General features: G+C 47.4%; 1 protein-coding gene across 1 annotated transcript in view; it reads right to left on the bottom strand.

Moving 5' to 3' along the window:
- Positions 1 to 21,090: 21,090 nt before the first annotated feature.
- The window catches only part of LOC8036208 (ataxin-2-like protein), a 66,148-nt gene continuing 61,528 nt past the window's right edge, over positions 21,091 to 25,710 (bottom strand). The window contains 2 exon segments of the mRNA XM_040214276.3: positions 21,091 to 21,550; positions 25,496 to 25,519. Of these exon segments, the coding sequence (XP_040070210.1) occupies positions 21,520 to 21,550; positions 25,496 to 25,519 (55 nt within the window). The 3' untranslated portion in view covers positions 21,091 to 21,519.

Below are 25,710 nucleotides of genomic sequence, written 5' to 3'. Positions count from 1 at the left end.
CCCAAGTGTTTAACGCAACAGGGTTAGCGTCGTGGCGCATTAGACCTTTTGCTCAATTACCTAAGCACCACGGAGCACGCTAAGAGTGTAGTTACACGCGCTGCACGTGCTAGCGTGTCCACTAGTCACCGAAGGATGAGAACGGCAGGGAGGTTCTTCAGTTGTCCCGCCTCCAGAGGACCTTCGATAACACTATGGTGCCTAGAGCGCGTCTCCGACTGGTTAGTGTCCTACCACGCCGTTACATCGAAAGTAATAATAGCAATATTTATTTGCAAATAATGTCATCCTGGGTAGCGTGCAGGGCTGTGCGGAAAGGTAAAAGCCCATACACAAGTGCTCCTGCCAGCCCCCCCCCCCCCCCCCCCAAACACACACACACACACGCACGCTTGGAGTGGAAATTAAATGACGTCACAGAAGCCACAGTGCCCTGCTGTCGGATATCGCGATCCTGACGGTTTGTCGTAGAAATGCAGGCGAAGAGCATGAGCGAACGCGAGTGTCGTTGTCATCGTGGCGTCCTAACTTTTGGCTGCCGAAGCATCCGTGGACTGCCAAACTAAAGAGCGACCTGCGGTAGAACTGGCGTCTGCCAGAACCAGCACCGCTGCTGGGACACCGCCAGAATGACGCCTGGCGACAGCGGCCGTGTTCCAAAATTTAGTCGACCTTACTCCAGGGTAAGGGTTTTGTACCTTGGCGTTCTAAAACCTACCGCGTCCAGCGTTCTTCAATCCGTGTTGTCACGTGACACGACCACCCGGATCCATCTGGGCAAGGCGGGTAGTTTTCAATGTCTGGCGTTCTGACATCATCGCAACCTCTGTGCAAGCAGACGAACTCCGCGAACACAAGACGCGTTCCAGGCACCACTTCGTCGTTCCTTCCGACCTGCCCTTTGCGCGAGTGTTCAACGCCATTTTAGGGGTATTTGCTTCGATTCATTTATATATATAAGGCGATCGCGTGTAGCACGTGTACCTACGCTCTCAGCTAGCACTCGTCTTGGTGTTTGGGTAATTTTGCAAAAGGTCTATTCCACTACCGTCAGCAGGGAGCACATTTAAGTAAATCCAACTTGAGTCATATTTGGTGTGGTACTAACGCAGACCTTCGTGCTGTCGAGGATGCATATCTACGGAGGGAAACTGGCGAGGCCCGCGGGCGAAGAACTGTCGCTCAAGGAGGACCTCCTGGATTCAGGCGATCTCGCTAACCGTTCTGGCTGCAGGTCGGACTGACGCGAAGCTCAAGTGAGAACTGTACGTGCGCCTTGTTTGGATAAACGCCGATATAGCAGCGGCTCTTGGGTGCTCTTATCTCCTTTGGGAGGAATACATGACCTCCAGAAACTTGTACATTTGGCTGGCAAACCTTCTTAATTTCCTAGGCAAGCAATATCTTTGTTTGCATAAAACACGTGAAATTATCAAAAAACGATACAAAACAACCATATAGTGTCGCATCAAATATTTTTGTTGCAATTCAACAGCCTGAAAACAGGTTTAGCTTGTTAAAAGGAAACGGAAGCGGTTCTGTATTTGAGAAAAAGAAAACACTTAAATCGTCTTCATTTGGCCTCCAGGATCACGAATATAATGTTCAAGTTGGTGCACGGAGGCTGCAGAAAATAATTTTTAATCTACCGTTGAAGCTCCTCCTTCCCGGAGCGCTACTTCACAAGAGGAGTTTTCGGAATCACCGCTCTTACGCATCTTCAGTGCCTATTAAAGCTATGTAAGCGCACTCTTGCTATTGTCAAAAAGGTCGAAAAAAGACGCCACGACTGGTGTCAGTGCGAGGGAATATACCTGGCAAGCTTGCATTGCGCATGCTGGTCACAGGAGCGACACACGCTTGGCGGCCGAAAGATTTGCGTATGACGTAACGACTGGTCAGAGGGTTTCCTCGCGTTTAGTTACATCTTCGAGAAAAACGAACGAGATATTCAGATTCACGGGATAAAAATACTCTAGAATTCACCTCTAACCCGCTCTTTTCTTTTTTTTTTTTTTCTAAGAATTATTTTAGCTTTTATTTAAATAGAAATCCACATATGCAAAAGAGCTTCCTTGGGACTTGTTCAACGGAGTAGGTACCGATGGCAACATCAGAAAACCATGCCAGCCTCTGGTAACGGAAAATGTTGTGTTGTTGCAGTCAGCTGGCTCCCCACCAGTTACCCTAATCCCTGGCCATACTGCCGAAATCTTTCTGTGGCGCCGTCTCACGGTTCCTATCCGAGATGTCATGACCAGAATTGTAATTCAGGAAACCAGTTTGATGGTGCACGCAATAAGTATGCTAGATGCTTGGAGTCATCGCGTTCTTAAAGGGCCCATGAAACTAATTTTGGGCTGGGATAAATGAATTTAGATTGGGATTTTACTAATAACATGTCGTTTAGTGGGCCAAAAGAAAGAAGGTAGAAAGTCAAAGGCCTGACTTTCAGTACGAAAATTTGAAAACACAGCGCACTATTTCGTACTTCCTTCCCTTCAAAAGCTCTCTTCCTTAAAACAAATACCATGGAAGCCAATACTGGCAACTCCCGCGGAGCACAGGCGAAAAGTGATCGCAGCGCCCCTGGCGAGCTCGGAGTCTCCGCTAACAGACGAATGGACCTTTTCCGAGAAGCGTTCTGCGCACGCGCGAGCGCCCGATGCCAAGCGGTGGAAGTCGGCACGAAAAAATCGAGGAAATTCGGAATGAGGCTGTAAATCGACGAGTAGAACACGTCATTGCAGCATATATATAATTGTGTTACACAAAAAAAGAAAGTGGAAAGAAGGAAAAACACGACGTTTGGGTGGACGCTACGGATTTCCTTCTTTAAAGTCGCGCTAGGCCTACCTCGTTGCGTTGGGCACGCGACGCTGCTCAGAGAGCGAAGCAACTGGTAACGTAGCTCCCATTATCGATGGTAGCGCAGGTAGGTCACTTCCTCGATCTTTAGTTCGTGCAGCCACCGCCTGGTGCCGTCGGTATTTGGAAAAGGTCCATTCTTTTTGCCTATCTCCATGCGACGTGACCAATGAAAAAAAAAAAAAATTGTCACGGGTATTCGCTGTTTTGAATGTTACAAACTAGGTGCAACCTCATGAGTGAAGGACACTTTCTTCGCGTGGGAAATATGTCAGTGCATTCTGGTTGCAATTTTAGGGCTCTCCCGAAGAAAACACTCTGTCAACTTATGTAAGCCAAGCTAGACACGAATGTTTCTTCGCGCTGTTTTTTGAAGAAGGGCAATGTAGAAAAATTTCAAAACATAGTTGCGTTTAACTTTACTGTTCTTATCAATCATTTCCTTTTGTTGTTACAATTCCCACTTTTCATGACTGCATTGCTTAAAATGGTTTTGTCCATTAGGCGAGCTGGCTAATCCCGTTAAGATCGTCTCCGTACGAAGTAAAAGGCAATTTCGAACCAGGTATGTTACTGCAATGTCAGTATGCTCTGGAAGAAGTCGACTGTGCACATGCAAATTGGCGAAGCTATATGGAATTTGCTTCTTGGGCCTAGTCGGTACATATCGATTAAAAGGTTAAAAGGCGCGAACTGAACAGGACAAGAAAAAAAACACGTACGACACGGACGAGCGCCAACTATGTGGATGATTTGTGGCTATTTCGGGCGAATGTACAGCGAATCGTGTGGAACATGCTGTGGCAGAAATTGTTACTTCTTTAGATCACTGTCCGGCGGACTGAACTTCACTTGGGAAATGCCTAATGATGGCAGTATTCAGTTTCTACACTTGCAGCTCAATTTTACTAAGAATCATTTGTGCTGGAGCCGGGATGCTATAGACCTTTTCATCTCAGTACTTACTCGACCGGCGGATAGAGGGCGCTGGCACACTCGCCGCCATTGGGTGGCTTCAATTTAATTGGTTTCGGTTTCAGCTCGCTCTTGGCTGTGTTTATGTGTTGTGTCAGTTTCGCATAATTAATGATACAAATTTGCCCGTTATAGCACACAACTGATAAAACTGTAGTTTTGAGCCAATTTGAGAACCACGAAGTGTTTTAGGTTCATATTCGCGTACTTTTTTACGGACACTTTACGATGCATCTGGTCATGTTCGTCGTTAATTTCGATAAGGTTCGGCGGCGAAACGACTATATATGATGCACAAAGAGGATTCCAATCATCTACGGCCGTACCCACTGACCCTAGTTTTCATAAAAATGAACTAATAAAGAGACTATTGAGTAAATGTATAGTAAAAATGCAGGTCCACAACCTAATTAAAAACCTCCTGAATCGCAAAAAACATTTGAAGTCGCCAGCTCACTGCTCACTGTCTTGATTTTCGCGGACACCAACTTTTTGTGGACTTTGGAGACTCGAAATGTATCCTATAATAACGCAGATGTTCTAAGAAATAAGTGATACTGTCTCGGGCTGTTTTCTTTAAAGAAATTAAGTACTCGAGAAATGTTTCGATAGTGCGTCCTATGTCGGGTACTTATCAACAGCATTTCACAACGTTGGCGTTAGAAAATGAGCTATTTGTTTTACTGACATTTGATTACGACGTGCACATGAAATAAGTGACAGGCCCCTCAACTGAAGTCTGAAATGTTGTCTTTGTATAAACTATGCCAAATAAAATTAAAGGGTCCGAGAGAAGTGATCTCCCGTACGTTTGGCTTAAGTCGAATGCTAGGCACGACTTCATGAACCTGTATAGAAAGGTCTCCATTGAAACTGATGCGATCTAAAATCATCAACGCTAATATCAGGTGATTTCTATATAGACGACTTCTTTTCGGAGCCCTAGGCACTCTCAAACTCCCTGTAACAGTATTTTTTTTTTTAAATGGGTTTTTGTGTTAAAATATTTAACATAAATAAATTAAATTTTGTGTTAAAAAAAAAAAGTCAACACCCTTTAATGACTGCAGATATGGGACCGAACATGGTATACAGTTTGTCTAAATTCATAAATAAATCAAATCAAATTTAGATTGCAGGAAAACCGGGAATTGTCAGGGAAATTTTAATTACCGGGAAAAAGCAGGGAATTGTCAGTGATATTGTCAAAAAGTGAGCCCTGTCAGGGAAAATGAGCCGGATCCATACGCCACCGAGTGCCCTGAGCAAAGACTTCAGGACTTGGAGGCAGAAAAATAGGCAATAAATTCTGCTTAGAGAGGAGGACGGGCTCTGCTCACCCGATGTAGAGTGTGCTACCCGATGCAAAGGGAACAGCCGACAAATCCAGTCCAAGCCTTGGATAGGGTTGGATTGAGGGTGCAACTAAGCTAGATTTAGTTGCAAATGGGAAAACCGCAGACCCAAAAACCATAGAGTTATTATAATGTACGCTAGAGGTTCAACTGGCGCTAGTGTCTATGCGACTTCCGGGAGGCAAATTGGAGCAGACAGCAACCAGTCTACTTTTGCGGTGCTCCTGTGCATTCCTATGGGAAAGCGCGCGTGAATTTTGTCTCTTCGCCGGAAAATAACACGAATAACTTTTCTTATTTCAGTTGTACCGGATAGTATGTACCTTTATTGATATGGTGAATGTGTAATTGCTTTAGTTACAGCATTTTTCTTTACCACTGAACGATGTTAAACTTCGCTATACTTCAGGCCCAAACCTCTGTTCCATGGCAGGTATGTAAAAATGAGCGACGATTCTAAGCAAACTAACAATCGAAAGGAATGTAGAGTGCGTTCAAGGTTCGCTATCATTCCGGTGGCGCTTATATATTGCTAATATGCCCGTTCTGTCACCCACTATATGAAAATGACTCCGTCGTGCATCTTGACAATCTGTTAAAAAAGAATAAAGTATGTGGGCTACAAAAGGTGCGTCTTTTCATTATTTCTTATGTCGGCCACTTTTAATCAGGCATCTGTTCTCTGCTTCTTCCTATTTGCAAAGATTTGGAGCGTGCGGCTTATGATTTGAACGCAGAACAAGCATCTTCGCACGCATTCACGAGCAGAAAGAATAAAGCAGTACTTATTTATTGCATATCTGACTACTAGCATATTACGTGGCTTTCAATTTATTTTGATCACAAGGAGTTACTTATCCAGTGTTACTGCGTAGTTCTTGCCGTCTCTCTTGGTTTTTCACACGTAATTCGTTCGTTTCGGTACGTATATCTCCCATGCTGGAAAGCGCCGACGCCGTGTTCGCGCTAACAGTGTCCGACAGTGCACATAAATACACGTACGAAGCGATTTTAACACCGTTTTTCATGCCACGAATTTCAAATAAAAATGCTGTAACTGACCAGTTATTTCGTCTGCGTGACTGAGAAATGTTCCAATGGGCCTTATAAGTACAAATTATTCGTGATATTTGCTCTTATAATCGAGCGCAGAGAGAAAATGCACTCGCTTTTTCCCATAGAAATGCATTACCGGAAGTCAATTTCGGACTGGTTGCTGTCTGCTTCAATTTGCAGCAGCACACTAGCGCCAGTTGAACCTCTAGCGTACATTATAATAACTCTATGCCCAAAACATTCCAAGCCTTAAGCCGAAAGTGTGCGTCTGGCGGCCATGCCGCCATTTGGTTATGAACGTGTGTGGTTGAGCGTCGTGTTTTCATCGCGTTTCCGGAAGTGGCCTCTTCACTGACGATGTCCGCGGCAAGAAAGTGCTCGTTTAATCCGAACTGGACGAATATTTCGGAATATACAAGTTGGATTAAGCCCATGCAAAATGATCCTCACAGTGCGCAATGCTCAATGTTTATATTGTAATGGTCTTATATACTTAAACCGCCTCTACAGTGGTCAGAGAATTTCACCGGAAATTCTCAGGGAAAACCTGGAACAGTCAGGGAATATCAAAATAATAATTTGCTAGACAACCTGCATTGAGAACATCTAGCAGATTTAAGTGTAATGTCGTGAACAAACAAATCGCCTGATGTGGACGCTACCATTATGCCGAGCATCGGATAAAATCCGAGTTAAACTTTCGTTACCTTATATATCTTATATATCCTGTATAATCAAAAACAGTCATTTTAATTTTGTTGTGAAGGCAAGGCAGGAGACTTTCAGGAAACACCCATAGCTTCATATGCTGAGTATTTTGGTCACATTCCTTAAGATCCTAAATGCGCGGTTATACATATACATTGCACTATACTTATTTCGAATATTTCGCCACTATCAGTAAGCAAGCTTCAGTTGTCATAAATAATTGGGCTCAATATGCGCCAGGGCTGATGCTGATTCCTGTACCCCTGTGACGGAATGTATTACCGACTCATTCGGTGCTGTGCGTGCGGGCACGTGTGTGTGGGTGGGTATCCCATTGGTGGCGTTAGCGCCAGATTACGAAGAATCCTCGCCTCGCGGCTATGGGAAGAAAAGAGGACAAAGAGGAAGGGCAGCAAAAAAGGGCGGTTAGCCATCGCAAGCCCTCGGACGGAGAACGTTGTAGCAGTTGTCTGTGTCGCGAACTCAAGCCGAGTTTAGATAAAGTTATATGTGCCGGAGCTAGCGCTGGGTACTGTCTCTCCTCAACGTCGGGCCCCGACGACGGTGTGTGTGCAGCTCCTAACCAGAGTCTTCACAATTGGTGGCAGCGGTGGGATTCTACGTTGAAGGTTTTGCGGGAAAGTAAACCCTCGCAATCGAGACAGTGTCCATGTCGTCTGAAGAAGCAAGTACGGCGGTCATCAACACCGTAGCCGAAATCATGGCAAACTCGATCGGCGCCGGAGTGCTCGCGTTGGGCTCAATGGTGCCCTCGTTTTCGGGTGAGGGCAGCGGCCCCACTGTGGCAGACTTTCTTCAGGTGCTAAGCCAAGTTGCTCAGATGGGAGGGTGGAGTGATGAACAACAGATTGGCATCGCTATAAATGCAAGACGATCGGAAGGGCGTACAACTTTGCCTGGCACGATGAAGAAATGAGAGAGGTGAAGAAATATCCCGAGTTCAGGGATCTAATGCTCAGGAGATTTGACAATGAACCGGAAAGTCTGAGGCTTGAGAAGTTCATGGCTGCCAAGCAAGAGACTAAAGAGGACGTCCGAGAATTCGCAAGTCGAATGCGGGCGCTGGGTGCGAAGAATATCCCGAAGTTCGAAGGCGCCGGCGCGGCTGAATCACGAGCAGCTGCAGATAGTGCGCTGCAGCGACAGCTTCTCTCCTTGTACGTAAATGGACTGCGAGATCCTGTCAGACGCTACGTGTTATCAAAGGGTCCAACTAGCTTTGCCGACGCCGTGGAGGCTGCCTCTGCAGAAGAGCGCAACGAGAAGTTAGTTGCACCCGGGGCTGCATTACGTGCGGTCGATGCGCGCGAGGAAAAGAATGAGACGGACTTACTCTCTCAGCGCCTCGACAGGCTTGAGAAGATGTTTGCTGACAACATCGCTTTTCAGCGGGCGCCGATGGAGAGGGGTCTCCCTCGGAATACGTCAGTGCGTCTCCCAATGCGTTGCTGGTATTGTAACCTGGTCGGCCATAGAATAAGAGAGTGCAGAAGTAGAATCGAGAATGAAAGGGGTTCACTCTCGAACTCCGTACAACAAGGGGTACAGCAGCCCCACAGCAACGAAGAAAGAGGAAAGGCCGCTTCGGGAGGGTCCCACAGGCAGGGAAACTAACAGGTCCCCTTCCGAGCGACACCGGCGGAGGGGGAGAAATAAACGTGGCCATTAGGTTGTGCGGGGAGAGCAGTCCGGTGGTGGCGGCAAATATTGGAAAAATGGAGCTACGTTTTCTGGTGGACACCGGGTCGAAGGTCAGTCTCCTTAAAGAGTCCGTCTTCAGAGAACTGAGTCAGAGTGGTCGGACATTCAACGAGCACCTCGGGGGCACGCGCACGCAATTGACAGGCATAACGGGAGAAGAGCTGGAGACCCGTGGTTGCTATATCATACCACTTAGGATCGGGAAGACCTCGTTCTGCCATCCGTTTTTTATCTGCAACGACAGTGCAATGATCCTCGTGTCCGGAATCCTGGGGCAGGATGTTGTGCGCGCCCACGGCTTGGACCTGCTGACCACGAAGGGGGTGGTTGTGCTCGACGGGGAAGAGGTTCCGATCTTGAACTGGTCACCATCGCAACCTGTGAGGGGTGTATGCCCTGCTGAGACACCTGTCACGTTGGCGTCGGAGTGCGTCATTCCACCAAGGACAGAGATTATCGTGGCTGGTAAGCTCCGGGGGAACCCGCCCCGCGGCGCACTGGGTGTAGTGGAGATGGTAGAGATTGAGTCTCATGGGCTTCTGGGGGTTGATGCTCTGGCCCGTGTACATCAGAGGGGACGTGTGCCGGTCAGGATAGCAAACCTTACGTTGTCTGAAATGCGCCCGCCCAAGAACAAACGGGTTGGAGTCTTCGTTGACGTAGAATCTGACCCACAACTTGAGGAGATGATACTGAGTTGCGACACGGTCGACGGCATGTCGGAGGCGGCTTTCTTGGGAATGTTCGAGCTGTCCCACGTCCACCCCGGGGAGAGAGGAAGGATCGCTCAGCTCCTGTGGAAGTACCGGGCGGCATTCGCCTTAACGAAGCTGGACCTCGGTCACTGCAGCACAATCAAACACAGAATCAACACGTCGGACGCTGCACCCATATACCGCCGAGCGTATAGAATACCATTCGCTAAGAGAGACGAGATGGAGCAACAGGTCCAGGCCTTGTTGGACAAGGGTATCATAGAACACTCCGTTTCTCCCTGGGGTGCACCCGCTCTCCTGGTTCAGAAGCCCGACGGGTCGTTCAGGTTTGTGGTCGATTATCGCGAACTAAACAAGGTGACAAGAATCGACCCATACCCCCTCCCAAATATTCAGGAGACCATTGCTCAGCTGGGCACTGCTAAGTACTTCACCGTGGTCGACATGGCCTCAGGGTTCTGGCAAATAGAAATGGACGAGAGTGACCGAGAAAAGACGGCCTTCAATACGCCGTCTGGACACTATCAGTGGCGACGGATGCCCATGGGGTTGGTTAACAGCTCGACGGTATGGCAGCGCACAGCCGACGTAATCCTTGCAGGTATTTTGGGGAAGTCGTGCCACGTGTACTTAGATGATGTGATTATATACAGCCATGACTTTGACCAGCACCTAGCGGATGTGGAGTCCGTGCTGATGCGGTTCCGGGCAGCGGGTCTGAAGTTGGGACCCTCCAAGTGTCAGTTCTTGAGGGAGGTGAAGTACTTGGGACATATCCTTTCGAGGCAGGGTGTTAGGCCTGATCCTGACAAGCTGAGCTGTGTCCGTAACAGGACCAACTTAAATAAGGGGGAGACCTGTCTACTGAACGGAGGCTCAGCGCCGGCTCAGTAGCACGCGCATTCCTCACGAACGCTCGTGGTGGCGCTCGGAGCCCCCCTACCTTCCCTCCCGGATCCAGACCGGGACGCCTTGGGAAACACCGAAGCGAGGTGGCTACGCCGCTGGAATCTGTGTGTTACGATACGAAAATTTAAGTGTCGACTCGAACTGCGGGTAAATGGTGCACTGTTGCGTGCCGCTGTGTACCTCGCACAACAAAAAGGGCGAATGATTTCTATTTCACAAATTTCCATCACCAAGTATCCGCAGAATGGATTAAAAGAATCTCAAGAGCGGGTAAGTGTCGACTTTTTTTTTCATCTCAGTCATTTGGAAAAATAAAAATAATAGCGTCATATTGTATTCGAAGAAAAAAAAGGCATTCAGGACATGTTTCAATGTTTTTGTTTTTTTTCGTTCTTTTCTTTTAAATGTGAAAAGAACTCCCAATGGCGCCCAAGTGATAGCGGGGACACTGTCCTATGCTCTCAGAATTTTACAGCAGATGACAATAAGGAAAATGTAATTTTGAAAAAAAAAAAAAAAATCCAGAGCGGTGCCAACGATGTTCCGTGTTCGAGATTTATCCGATCGACAAACAGTGCAATTCAAAGCAGACTTGAAAACACCCGGCGACGCCCGCACCACCATCGCAAAAACAAAAAAAAAAAAAATATGCTATTTTTTCTTTGCGTGCAATTCATTTTTTAGGATAATTGTAACAGTTATACATGGCGACACAAGATTTTTATTTGCTACGGACGGCGAGCCCGGTGAACGAAAGGAATACTGCCTCAGAGGGGCCGAGGTGGGGTCGATGGACCCCTCTATATTTTCGCTTGAAAACAGATTCTTCGAGTGCGTGGACAACTGGAAGAGAACGGCACCGTCGTTCAGCGTATTTCTAACGTCCGAGACGCGCGAAGCCTTAGCAATCAGAACGTTGTCTACTGTATTGTGCACACGCAATCTGTTGGACCAAGGAGTCAAGTACGTTTTAACGTCCAAGTTCTTTTCACACAGAGAAGAATCGCCCTTCTCTGCGGTGGGGCTGAACGGATGCCTAAGGCGCCCTCTCCTTTCTGCACAAAATTCTTATCATCATCATTTATTATCCTTGTAGGTTTTTACGGGCATTCCACAAAGGAGCGGCACAGTTCGATATCGGTGCGCTGCTGCAAAAGCCAGGACTGCAGCCTGCTGCTCCGCCACGAAATATGAAGAATATTTTGCAACCCTTCTTAAAGGAACTTAAGACGTTCCCAGATAAGGAACCATTTTATCGTTTATAACAAATTAAAACTAGTAAAAAACGAAAAACAAAATTTTTGGTAGGTTTTCCAGCTCCAGGACTGCAAACCAGCGCGGAGGCACACATCGGAGGTTTCCTCGTGAGAGCGGCTGAAGACAACATTGGGCGCGTTCAGTAGCGGCCCCGGAGTCAAGGAGTCACTGACTCCTTCCACTGGACGGCCAAAAGTCACTTCCGGTGCACGTGACTCCGGGGCTTCGGAGTCAAGCTCCGAAGCACCGGGTCCGGAGACGGTGCACGTAGAGTCAAGGGAGCTAAAGATGACGTAATTTCCTGACTGGTGACGATTTCCGGCGCTAAAAGAGGAAAAAACAAACAATATGGCGGGATAAGCTGCTTCGGTTCTGTCGCGGGTGCGCGGTTTGCTCGCTTTTGTGAATGAAAAGTGCTCAAGGTAAGACGAATAACGCGTTCGAATATCTTTTTCAGGTAAGGCTCTTTCGGAAAATGCATTGGACCGTATTTTGTTGGTTTGAATATGCTAATAAACAACGCAAACGTTCATTTGACGCCTTGTCTTGATCGCCGTTGCACGGAAACTCGGTAATATTGACGATAGTCCCCTGTCCGCGCTCAACAGAGCAAAACGGGGTATGAACGCGACTTTGGAGGCCGGTTGGACACTCACGCAGAGCATGATAATGATTGATGTTTTGTTTGCGTAGCTAAATCGAGGTGCACGTTGGCTGAGACTCGCTTCGGCCGACAAAACCCCGATCGCCGAGCGCGGTCGAACTTTCCGTGTGTATACGAATACATTTTATAGGAAGTTCGTTACGAAGGGCGGAACAAACTTAGAGCCGTATAAAAGTATCGCAACCGGCGGGGTAGATTCGTTGAGCTCTGTATTTTGCGTGTGCTGACGACGTTTTTTGTCGGCTTTTATAACATTAGCTGCCTTTGCACCGCCAAGCGAAGAGCTCGATCGCGTTGCATCGCTTCGAACAGCAGCGCTGATGTGTACAATCACCCGCTTTTTCTTCAACGACTTTGTAAAGACTTGTTCAATACCGGCGTCAAATAAAAGCGATCGTGCTCGCCATCGTCTGCTTCCAGTATATTCGGAGACCGTCTGGCGCAGGGGAGGAAGCGGAAGTTGTGTAGAAGCAGGTTTGGAGCCGCGGGTTTTTTTGCCGTTCAATAGGCGCTCCGATGACTCCGACTCGAGGCACTCCGTTCGGAGGCAAGGGAGGCGCTACTGAACGCGCCCATTGCCAGCGACAGGTGCTTGCACCAGCTCAAGTCCCCTCTACACAACAGCACAACCGTTACGATAGCATGCAACCTGGACCGTGGGGTACCGCGCAACCCCAGCCCCCGCTTCGTCAACTTTCTGATTACGTTTGAGAGCGCAGCCAATTCTGCCCAGACGGGGTTATTTGCACTGAGGAAGCCACTGCTGACGTTTACTAAAAGGGCTCTGCCGGCAATTGCGAGCAACCTGCTATTTGCCTGTGGAGTCAACGACTGACAAGATCACAGAACCGGCCCTGGCTGCAGTCGTCGTCAGGAAGTTTACGAAACCTTTTCTGACGATCATTGCATCAAACATGATGGAGGAGCACCAGGCAAAGTAGGTCATAAGAGGAAAAACCGACTTCCTGAATTGTGTTGAAGGTGTAGGACTTCTATAAAAAAAGCACGCATAAAATTTGTTTTGTAATTAGTGAAAAAAGCTATATATGTATATATTTTTTAATTATTACTCTGTAAATTCAATAAAATGAAATATTTGCGCACATAAGCTGCACAAAATCACCGGTTTCAGTATCGCACCGTGAATCGCGCAGCCTTTCCAGTTCAAATCGATGGGGGGGGGGGGGGGGGGGGGGGGGGGCTTTGCGCGCCGCCTCGTAGCTGCAACGCCAACTAGAGCTCCAGTAGCTCTCCCATAGGAGGGGCGCGCGATAGACAGGTCTCCCCCCTATTCAAGTTGGTCCTGGTCCGTAATGTCCGTATCCGGTACGCCGGCGGTTAAAATGGTTAAAATAGTACAAATATATTACAACATTAACTGCAGATGTTGTCGTGCACATTATTATGGCATGCAATTAAGTTGTAAATGTGAGCATCAGGCGGCGATTTAAAATAAGGCGAGAAACGCGGTGAAAAGCGACGAAAAACGCGAATGCAACGCCTTCGGCAAGGCGTGGCGGGTAGGGTGGAGCGACGAGTTGAAGCTACCTTATGGCGGCCGGGTTACGTTATTCCAAGATGGCAGCATATTCAGATTTCGTTCGGAAATGAGTCAAGCATGACGGATAAGAAGACGAAAAGAAGGGAGGCCCCTCTCGCTCGGAACCTGGTTTGTGTAATCCCCGGACACATCCATTCTCCCCCTAGAAGATTAGCCCGTCGCTCAAAACTCAGACAAAAGTTTCTTTCCCTAGCCCGTTCACCCCTAAGCTGACAGTGCTGTGGAAGCTACGTGCTCCTTGGGCTAGCCACACTTTTGCCACGTAAGCGTGGCAAATGTGGCTGCAGAGAATGAAGTCAGTTGATGTAACGGAGGTGGCTGATTGGTCCGGCAAGCGCGTAGCTTCCACCACAATGTCAGCTTAGGGGTGAAGGGACTAAATGAGGTCCGGTTTTGTGTGACGTCAGTTTGGACCCGATGACACGCTTATGGGACCGCGGATGTATCCCCGTGAAAAGGCAGAGCGGTTACGAAGGGGAGAAGGAACGAAATAGTCCGCTGTGTTTTCAAATTTTCGCACTGAATGTCAGGCTTTTGACTTTCTACCTTTTTTCTTTTGGCCCACTGAACGATGTTCTATTAGTAAAATCCCAATCTAAAATGATTTATCCCAACCCAAAAATCGTTTCATGGGCCCTTTAAAGAGCGGCGCCGCTCCGATGGAACCTGCTACGTCATGACTACGTAGCGAGTTCCCCAACGTTGCTAGATTACTTCCCAAATAGGCTCCACATGCATCCACCAGGTGCACATTGAAAGATCGTTTAATTAGCTTTAAAATTAGTTTGCTTGTGCCTGTCAACGAAAGACTGCTATTCTTGAGGTTATGCTGCAACATGCAACACATTAAAGCTAAAAAATGAGCGCTGGAATTTCCTTTCCCTACCCCTTTAAAGAAATAATAAAACGAAATTTCGGCGTTTATTTTTGTGGTCTATGTGTTCAAAGGACCAGTATCACATCGAACACACCAATATCTTGTTAAAAAAGTCACGAAAATTAAGACGAATTAAACGATTAGCAAAGAGCACCTGGTGGATGTCGCTAACGCCTCGTTTGTAATACCCGTCTAGGAGCCTTGGGAGGTAGTGACGGCAATTGTCTCGCCTCCGGCCACGACGAGAGAAGAGGGCAAGGAGGAACTCCCCTCTTCCCGAGAATCCCTTGTGTGACCCAGAAGTCGCTATTGTTCATCTACAAGATTATAGAAGATTAACCCGTCACACAAAATTCGTACAAAAGCAGCCGCTTCGGTGGTTGGAACGACTGGGTCATCCTCTCCAAATCAGCATCGCCGTAGATTCGACCGTCCCGGACGACCTACGTCACGATTGCGTCGGATGTCACGTGGTCTCCGCTGGCTGTTCTCCGAGCGCTTGCCAGAGTGGGCAGTTTATAACGAAAAATACAGCCACCAGGCTCAAAATACAAACATGCGATTGTCATTTACGGATATTGTGGATCATATTCAACCTATTTTTGAACACGACGGGTGTATTTCGAATTTCGTTGAAGTATCCCTTTATTGGAAGAGCGCGGGAACACAAGCTAGCCGTACGCAATAATTCGGGTGGGCATCTTGCAGAGGGAGCACTGCAATCGATGTGGGTGTAAACCTATGTTAGAGCGCACAAGGTTTAAAGGGAAATAATCGAAGCTTCCTGTATACACAAAAGCGGCTGACAAATGCGTAAGCATGCCATCCCTTTATCTGCTAAACAAAGTTGTGTTCCTTGAGGGCTGCGTGTGATGAGCGATAGGAACCTTTGACGTTTTGCGTTTCATTAAACCAGTTGGAAGTAGGCGCTTGTGCGTGTCACTGATCTCAATGACAATTGCTGGATCGCGCTTGCCGCTCCCGCAAGTGAAGCCACCGGACGGAACCCTGCTGGGATACGATTTCCCGTTTTGCTAGCCTTTTGCTGCGGTTTTCCAGCGTGCTGTAGACACGTTTTCTACTCGTTCGTCGTCATTCGCCGAGGAAGTTTTTTGAGACTCTGTGTATTGTTGAGACTTGCCGTTGTGAACACGTGGAATATTTTACGAAAGTGCAGTGTCGCAGGAGAAAGGCACAACGCGTCGAAAGGAAGGGCTGGCGGCGTGTTCAAAGCTTCCTTGGCACGCCGAAGTGCCGTGTCTCTGCCTTCGCGCGCTTGGATACCGACCAAGAACCGACGCCGTGCGACGCAGCGCTACGTCCGTGTCACTTCTTTGTCTGGTCCTCGTCTTTCCGCGCTGTTTTTAATTTCCGAAGTATGTACCAACTCGCCCAAGCCTCAACTTTAGCCGTGTGAATGTGTTTAGCGAGTGCAATGTGCGTGAACCCGTATCAAAAGGTACAACTCGTCGAAAACGTGTCGCCGGTGTCGCGGCGTGATCAAAGCTTCCTTGGCACGGCGAGTGATGCATCTTTGTGCCTTCGCACGCTTGGATACCGGTCAAGAATTGACGCCGCGCCAAAGTTCTGAACGTGTGTCGCGCGTAGATGCCTTTAGATCATTTATATATATCGGCCACGGAGTTCTGAATCGTCCAGCTGTTCCGGTGAGTTGCTATCAATAAAAGGGGGAGATCTGTACGTGGTCTTATGTACTATATTAACCATGGCTATGTCCCAAATCTACTCTAATAGATTCCGTGGGAGCACGAATAGGGCAACGTTGTGGAGCCAGGGGGGTTTTCGAAAGCAAAAGTACAAGACGGCGAGAATGAAAATCTTTGAAGCGCGGCCGATATGGTCGTGTGCAATCTGTTGACCAATTACAATTAGGCGAGCCGCGCTCAAACGTCAAGTGCAATTAAGTAGGTTGATAATAAGCCAGCACTGATCAGTGATGAGGAGCTGTTGTGCACGGTATTGTGTAAATCGTCTAAGGACGAAAAAAAGACGTACCTTCCCCCCATCTTCCGTCGCTAGTGGACGCTGGATTAAGCTCATTCCTAAACCGCGAGGGGAAAAGACGATGATCCAGAGGCACGAACAGCTTCACGCACATTGCACTCGCTAAACACATACACACGGCGTCGGTTCTTGGTCGGTATCCATGTGTGCGAAGGCACAGAGACACGGCAGTTCGGCGTGCCAAGGAAGCTTTGAACACGCCGCCAGCCCTTCCTTTCGACGCGTTGTGCCTTTTTCCTGCGACACTGCACTTTCGTAAAATTTTCCACGTGTTCACAACGGCAAGTCTCAACAATACACAGAGTCTTCAAAAAACTTCTTCGGCGAATGACGACGAACGAGTAGAAAACGTGTCTACAGCACGCTGGAAAACCGCAGCAAAGGCTAGCAAAAACGGCAAATCGTATCCCAAGCGAGTGAAGTCCGGTGGCTTCACTTGCGCTGCAGCGAACAAGCGGGGAAGCGCGATCCAGCAATTGTCATAGAGATCAGTGGTCCGTGTCATACATGTATCTTTTTTTCGTCTTGTTCAGTTCGCGCCTTTTAAATCTGCCTTTTCACTGCGATACATCCGCGGCACCCAAAGCGCGTCACCCGACCCACACGCTCGTCACACGACACCGGACCTCACTTATTTCCTTCACCACAGTGCGGTGGAAGCTACGACTTGCCTGACCAATTAGCCGCCTTCCTTTCATCTCCTGGCCGCCTCCTCTGCGCATGGATATGCGCGAGGGAGCGTGATCACGTGGCAAATGTGTGGCTGGCCCAACGAACACGTAGCTTCCACAACACTGTCAGCTTCGGGATGAACGGAGTGGGGAAAGCAACTTTTGTTCGAGTTTTGAGCAAAGGGCTAATCTAGGGGGAGAATGGCAAACAAGGTCCGAGCAAAGGGGGACTCCCCCCTTTCCGTCTTCTTGAACTGTTTGGTACGATCAAACTAGTAAGTTATCTGGTACACTTCGCGATTTGTGAGTTGGAGGAAAGCTAGACAGGAAAAAGCTGAAAAACAATTTCATGACCCCTTTAGCACCGTCAAAGTTGGCAGTCTGACTCTCACCAATGAAAGCAGTATCTTACGAAAGTAGTGGTCATTGTGCGCGCTTGGCTAATCGTGGGAGGTAGAGTAACTGTATAGTCGGGGTGTCCAAACAGGACACTACAAAACGCACGACTCCGACAAATCGCGAAAATCGAAGCGGACGCTTTTATTTTTACCATTTGTCGGAGTCGTAAAAGTTTTTGCAGGAGTCGTGAAAATTTTCACGATCACGACTGCTCTCCTCGCCTCCTCCACTTTTCCCTGACGTCACACGCCACCTGTATCTGGCTCACCTCGCCAACGACCTCGCGTACCGTTGTCGCCTCGGCTAGAAGGCCAAGGGGGTCCGGCTTCGGGTGGATTTGGGACATTCCTGCGTCGAAGGGTGCGTTTCGCCCGCCTCGGACCTGCTTTCTTTGTCTCACTTTCGTCGTGATGGCGTCCGACGCGGTTCCGTATTATGAGCGGAGGCCTTGAGCGATTGACCGACAGCCAACAGAGCGTGTGAGTGGCCCTCCGGACCCACGTGATGAGCAGAGCAAGGCCGCCGTGGAGGAAGCGAGGGGGAGACTTGACGGAGGGAAGTTTCCCCCCGGGAATTGACGGAGGGAAATTTCCCTCCGACGGCCGGAAGCGGATCGCGGCAGAGCGCGACACGATTTGCCGGAGTCGTGAGTTTTGTAGTATCCTGTTTGGACAGGCCTTTACGGAGCAGAGTACCACAATGTTGCTCCCAGGGAGGTCATGTTGGAACCAAGGCCGCACTGCGGGAAGCAACCGTCGCTTCTGCAAGCGCCGCGGATGGCGTGGCTGCGTGCTGCGGCGTGCGTGGGCCATCGTCCCGTCATTTGTCTCCCGTTTCTCTGTATGCTTTCGGTAGAATGTAGTAGCCGACGAAAGCGTTGTCCCTTCGCGAGCCATACCCACCGGTTGTCTGGTCCGATGTGCTCGGATGTGCCACTCACGCATCACTCCGCGAGCGCCGCAGACGCGAGCCACGCGATCGTCCTCCGTGTCGTCTGCTTCCCAGAACACATTTTAAAACATCGCTCGCGTTATAAAACAACGCCATTATGCTGTATACAGTGGCTACACGTAATGAGGTTAAGGAACCTTCAAGTTCGTTCTATTTTAGTGTATGATGAATACTTCGCAAACGCAAAGCGAGAAACATGCTCCCCCGAAAGTCGGCGCCTGCAAGGTCGCTTTCCCGCAAAAAGGTTGGATCCAGCTCGGAGCACGTCACCGCTTCTCCGCCAAGACGGGGTTGTCGGCAAAAGGAAAAGGAACGCGATACTCTGGCTCTGCCAGCAAAGCCTATGCAGTTACTCGAGTCTAGTGAAAGGCAGACTTCTGCTAAGCTTCTGGCCGCGTACGTTGCCAATGGGCCTTGTGCCAGCCTGGCAGGCGACTCTGCACGTTAAAAGATTGAGAGCCCATCGAACCTGACAAACACATAACTTCAACTTAAGCAGTTGAATTTAGTCAAAAAGTTGAAAATATGTTGAACCATGCGACTCAAACTTGAAACTCAGGGCGAAGTGCAGTTGTCACAGCTTGACCAACGTTTTGTTTGGGGGATCATTGATAATTTGCCAATTCTTGTTTGAATCATGGCGAAATGACTCCAATCCTCTGTCTACAAAATGCGTGTACGGTGCCCTCCAAATTTAAACAGAACACACACACAGTGTCTTTTCTCGTGGCAGCACTATCCTGCATGGAGCTGAATGGCTTTCCGACGTGGTGCTTCCAGATGGCTTGTACTTTGCAGTTTCATGTTCCGTAAGTTTGGTGAGCACTGTACCTACAAATTTTGCACTAAACCGCTACTGCAATGCGACTTGAAAATTTGTAATCCACGAGTCTCGCACAAAACCGTGAAAACAGTATGGTCCCTCTATAATGAAACACTATGCTCGTCTTCACCTAAAAGCCTCTAATTAAAACAAGTTGGACCCCTCAGAGAGCAGTTTTTCTTTCTTTTATACAGTCGACGTTTTGGTGCATTTAAAATGTATTATCGAAACAAACAAGTTTTAAATGCAAAATAGATTATTCTTTAACCAATTTTTGTAAAACTTACTTCGCACAACAATCATATTTCAGCATGGAAACTACAAAAAAAAAAAGTGCAGAATGCAAATGAAAATATTTGTACATGCACTAATATCAACTACACCTTAAGTAATTTTTTTTCCCCCGAGATTTGTAAATCCACAACTGGAATGCTTATTCAAAATGGAAGCTGTGTGCTCGTAAGACCAGTCATTCACCAACCTTCTGGCACGTGATAATGATCCTGCCCATAACCACAAATAAAGTCACTGGATCCTGGGAAAGTCGTGCCAATGCCTTCCCCACCTGTTAGCCGGCCACAAACAGATACTAACATACAGACGACCAAACATCACAAGGGGATTGGCTGATCGGTCTCAGTTGCCATGGCAATCACCAGTTTGGTCCATTCAAATCTTCGAAGCAGTCGTCCTGAACCAGTCGCACCAAGATCGCTATGGAGCATCATCATACTGAAAACATTCCTCGCCAATACAAACGTCTCCGGAGCTGCGCATGCCATCCACTTATCAATCATGCTTATCTCCACAGATCTCCTACAAATGTATTGTTTTTGCACATTGGAAGACAGGAAAATTATTTTTCCACGCTGCCAAACACTGGCGCCGCATGTGGTAGTGGTGCGACGATGTGTGCTTCTTTCGCCGGTGTGGATAAAAAAATCTCCGTATTCAAGAAAGGTCTCTATAAAGCCACCTGTCACCAGCGAATTTAGATTGGACGACCAAGAATGGAGAGATACAGGGAGAAACTGCTCATTCCACGAGCCAAAATGGCAAACATACAGAGAGCTTGGCACTACTTTCGAAGGACCCAGTGACATTGCCCACACAGAGAGGGGCGTCAGGTGATAAAAAGGCAGGCGGTTGATTGGCGCGGCTAACACGGGGCTCCCACCGCCCCGTCACCAAAGAGTGAACAAGTAGACTTTTTAGGTGTTTCGCTAATTTCGTACAATGCATTAAGGTGAAATGGTGTCAGTTTAGCCACAACCTGTGGGAAATCAACTGTGCAACACGATTTCAACTACTGCACTGGCAAACCAAACGTCGCACCACGGCACTAAGCATTAGGAAACAGTGATAAACGTAGGCCCATGTCTGCTAGACACACTGGGTCCATGGACCGCCCAACAATGGACTACCAGTCCAAGCGTGCCAGAAAGCGATGCAGCAGTGTTGCAGATGGGTCTGTACACTCTTACTTCATGTGCAAGAGAACTGCCCTCATCCCCCGCCAGCCACCCGAGCAAATGATGTCACACACACACCGCTTCTGTTTTACTAGTAAATGTTCTCTTTCCTTTTTCTCTCTCTCTCTCATTTGTTTGCCTACAAGGAGTCCAGTGTGGAAACTGCCCTGCTGTCAGGCTCACAGAGAAGTTTTTTTGCTTGGAAAGCCTCGGCAGACTGGAGCAGCATTCCTTTTTCTTTTCCCTTCTTGCTTTCGGGCTGGAACTTGGCGGCCCGGGGCCGAGACTCGTCGCTTGCGGGGCAAAGGAGGCTACTCTCTTCCATGATCGGACAAATTTAGCTTTTTGAGGGGTCCGGCATCCTTTTGAATGCTGTTTTTTAAGCATTAAATTAAGTTTACGCTTTTCATATTTTTTTAAGTTCTTTTTAAGGAGGGTTGGGCGAGTTGAAGGGGGGAAGGGGGGCAAGCGCAATAACTTAATTCCTCTAGCACTGCCTATTTTTTTCCTTTACCTAAAGTCGTCAGACTTCTTCATACTCCTGAAAAGAAAGCAAAGAGAGAACAAAGAGGTTAAAACCATGACGTCGACGCAAAGTCCGGAGACTGGCTTTTAGTAAGCCCTCCTCTTCTAGAGTCGATTCGGTTAGCGCTAGAGCAAGCAAGTCCATGCATGGGGGTTAGAGTGTAGCTGCAAGGTAGCTTAGGCCAGAAACGAACCATCCCAGGGGAAAAGGAATCGCTGATTTTGGACTAAGAAAGAAAAAAAAAAATGAAGTGCAAGTATTGGTAACACAAGGGGACCGTCCGGGATTTGCACGGCTTCGGCAAATTGTTAGACCACTCGGATAGAAAAGGCCGTAATTTCATTTGGCTTGAAAGCATGTTTCTAGTGCTTGATGGCTCCCAATGTTCATAATGCTGACCACAAGAACAGGCTAGTGTCCCAATACCCAGGTATATGTAGGGTGGTTCAAGTCACCAGGCTCGATCTAATATGGACCGTAAAAATCGACGCCTGTACGTAGCCATCTAAACTTTTCGTCAAAGGTGTCTTGTAAAATTACAAAGCATAGTAGTTCTCTTAGTAAAAAATAGGGCCAAGAAACTTGCCAGCGTTTACGGCGGGCGGCGACCCAGAAGACCAAGTCCAGTAGCGGGGTGTGTATGGCGTTAGTATTAATAGATGGCGTGGGGAGCAGCGTCTGAAGGTGCAGCCGACCAGCGAAAGAAAGCAAACCACATGCAGACAAAATCCGTTGGCAGCAACAGTGCCGCTGTTATGCAGACGAGTTTTTTTGCTTTAAGTTTTGTTTTTATTGTTCGCATTTATTCTTTAACCGAAGGTACATTTTAAAAAGACTATATTCATTTTAATAAACCACGGTGGTCGCGATAAGGAGGTAGCGCCATATATCAATATGAACGCCAAACACACCCCGCTACTGAACCCCTGTCGTCTACGTCGCTGCCTGCCGTAGACCCTGGCAAGTTCCTTGGCCTTATTTTTTACAGAAAGAGAGCTACGCTTTGTAATTTTACAAGAAAAAACCGACCTGTGAATTACACCTTTGACGAAGTTTAGATTTCTACTTGGAGGTGTCGATTTTTACAGTCTATTTTAGATAAGAGTCTGGTGACTTGCACCATCCTATATATCGGTGATGTGATTAGTCCAAGGGATCTTGGAGCACGTTTTGGAGCAGCCAGAAGTATATGCTGGAGCAGCAGTAAGTACTTTTGGAGCATAAGCACAGATTGCATTTTTATTCATATCAGTTGGAATATCATGTTAAGATTTAGGTGCTCATGTCTACCTTGCCTTCCTGCTTATCTGCAACCTTTTGATGGCATCAAATAAATGGCAGGTTTAATTCCCTAGCTAGCAGTTTAATTGCGCAGGGAAGTGCAAGGCGCAATAACAAGATGCTGATTGAAGGGCATTAAAAACCGCTGTGCCTGGTTATTTTAGGTATGAAATTAAATGTAAACCCAAGAGTATAGTCCACTGAAATAAACCATTTCCAGCACCATAATTGATGTTTGCTATATGCAAATGTATGTAACAATACATATGTTTTATTTAATAAACAAAAGAAAAAGAATCCCAGTGACATGTTTAGGGTATTGCCAGGCTTCATTTACTGCTCCAGCTAATTTAGTTTTAATCTTCAGAATTCCCTGTGCCATTGCATGGATGGAACCTATATAGAAGTAATAACTAAATGAGAGTTGACAAAAAAATAAACGCATGAAGCAGTTCATAGAAGTTTTCTTGTAACACTCAAGTATCCCTGATGAATCTTGAATGTGAAACCTATACCGTCAGAACATTGCAATCATATATATACTAGCCGTAATATTTTGCAGAAACCATAACATCCCGCTTTGGGGGAGTGCCTTCCCCTTAGCACGCGGGTGCACTGCGGCGAAGCGAAGTATGCAAAATTGCAACGCCTAGTATGCGGTGACAAGCAAACTCAACGATGCTAACCCATCCAGTCAGAAAAACACGCATGATAAATATTTCAAAACTTCCAATACTGTCAATGTTTGATGCAGAGATCAAATTGTATGTGATGTTATTTGAGGAGATATTAACAGAAAGTGTTGGAAATTTGCACTCGCCTACCGTAACAATCCAGCCATGTAATGGTGCCCATTTATTTGGGGCCCGATTCATTATATGTTCACGACTAATAAAGTGAAAGGATGCTTTGACACCATTTTGGCCAAATGTAGCAGGGCAAGTGCTTTGGCGCAGTTTGGTGAAAATGGCGCAGCAATCGCGTCACTGATGTATAAAAGAAGGAGCACCAACTTGGTTTTCGGGAAAAGTTGTACAAAAAGAATCTGCATTAAAATCTGTGAAAAAGTCTACTTTTATATTAGTGCTTCCAGGCTACTACTATTATTAATAATATAAAAAAAAAAAATGAAAGACGTTTACAACTTTCTGTAAGGCCGAATTAGAGCGCAGCTCTTGAGGAGGAGGAGGGGAGGGTATGCCCGTGTGACGTTACGAGGGCCACGTCACTCGTGACGTCGCACATAGCCCTCGTGACGTCACTCGTGGCACTCGTAGCCCTCATGGCGTCACATGTACCCTCGTGACGTCGCTGGTAACCTTCGTGACGTCACTCGTGACATCACACGTAACAACACTCGTGACCCTTGCGACGTCATTCGTGGCCCTCGTGACATCATTCGTGAACCTCTTGACATCATGGGTGACCCTCGTAACATCACTTGTCACCCTCGCGACGTCACGCGTGACATCACGCGGTTACGCTGACGCCGCTCAACTAGGAAACGGGCGCCTAAGAGCTAAGCTCTAAAATACTTTCATGCCTATGATAACAATGAACTTTGCAGCTTGCCAAAACCCGCATACAAAGCCACCAAAGATTTATTGACAGAAAAGGGAAGAAAATATTTTGAAAATACCCATAATAATTCACAGCAAAAAAAAAAAGGTGTAACTGCAGAGTTTTTGGAACAATGCAACGGAGCACGTCATGGGTTCGCAAGCAAGGAGCGCGAGCTTTATCTGTGGGCTAGCCAAGCTTATCTGGCAATTCTAGCCAAAGAAGCTAAAGACCTGGAAGCATTAAACAGCACTTGTAGTTATATTTTTTTATAACTTGCATAAAAAATAACTGATTGCAACAATCGATCCCCTGGGATGGTCCGTTGTTGGAGGGACAGAGAGGGAACTGCAGCGCATAGTCCTACTCTACACATGACGACCAAGCAAGCAAACGAGATCCACTCATGCAATGGTCTCATTTCCAAGATTACGATGTCTGTCAACACTGTCCCTCTCTCTTTACAACTGCCGTAATGTTAATTGGTTACGACCTCGTAGAGAGAAAGTACACGGCTTTTTCGTGTCCACCGTGTGGTTAAAGTGAAGACGTGCCAGGCGGAGGTTGTCGTGATGATGGTGTTGCCTGGCGCTCTCCCACCCTGTCTCCGGTGCACTACTCTAATAGGTTAGACATCAATAGCTCCTGCACATGTGCCTTCAGCAAAGCCCTCACACAGTAGAGTCAATACACTTCTGCAGCTTAGTAAGACTTTAGATGTCAAGCAGGTACTTGGCACTGACTGCCTCATTCCAACGTTCCAATTCGGTGACTAACAACTGCACGAGATTCTTTTAGGAAGCACGAAATGAACCGCAGACCCGCCTACGTAACGTGAGCTCACAGTCCCAAATTAGTTAAAGTTGCAAGCGTGTTGGACCTCCATTTTGCCCCGGTTTTATGAAGACTGAAAACTCCCGTTTTCAACACCAATCATCACTCCAATGTCTGCACATTTTCGAAATAAGTGAAGACCTCACGTAAATACTACTGCAAGAACATGTGATAAACTGTAGCAAGAAGAAAAAAAAAAGCTTTTAGGGGAAAAGGTCAGGATACTGCATGCCTTCGATTTCTATTCTTATCTAGGGAGGTGTGACTAGTTGCACTGGGCATTACCTGGTGGCAGCAGCCTGGGGAACACTAAAATAACAGAAAACACAGATAGTCAAGGAAATGAGACGGCACCACACACGCACGCACACACAGAAAAGAAAAAAGAAAAAGCATCACTCCCTCACTTTTTTTCCAACAAGAACCCTCCCCTTTCACAAAACCAAACCCTCACTTAAAACAACCTTCCCTGCTTCCCCTCGTTAAAGGGAGACAAAAAA

Source organism: Ixodes scapularis, unplaced genomic scaffold (assembly GCF_016920785.2).
Source record: "Ixodes scapularis isolate PalLabHiFi unplaced genomic scaffold, ASM1692078v2 PGA_scaffold1__304_contigs__length_218370807, whole genome shotgun sequence".
Classification (NCBI taxonomy): domain Eukaryota; kingdom Metazoa; phylum Arthropoda; class Arachnida; order Ixodida; family Ixodidae; genus Ixodes; species Ixodes scapularis.
The sequence above is the reverse complement of the archived record's forward strand: the minus strand, read 5'-3'. Positions and strand labels throughout refer to the sequence as shown.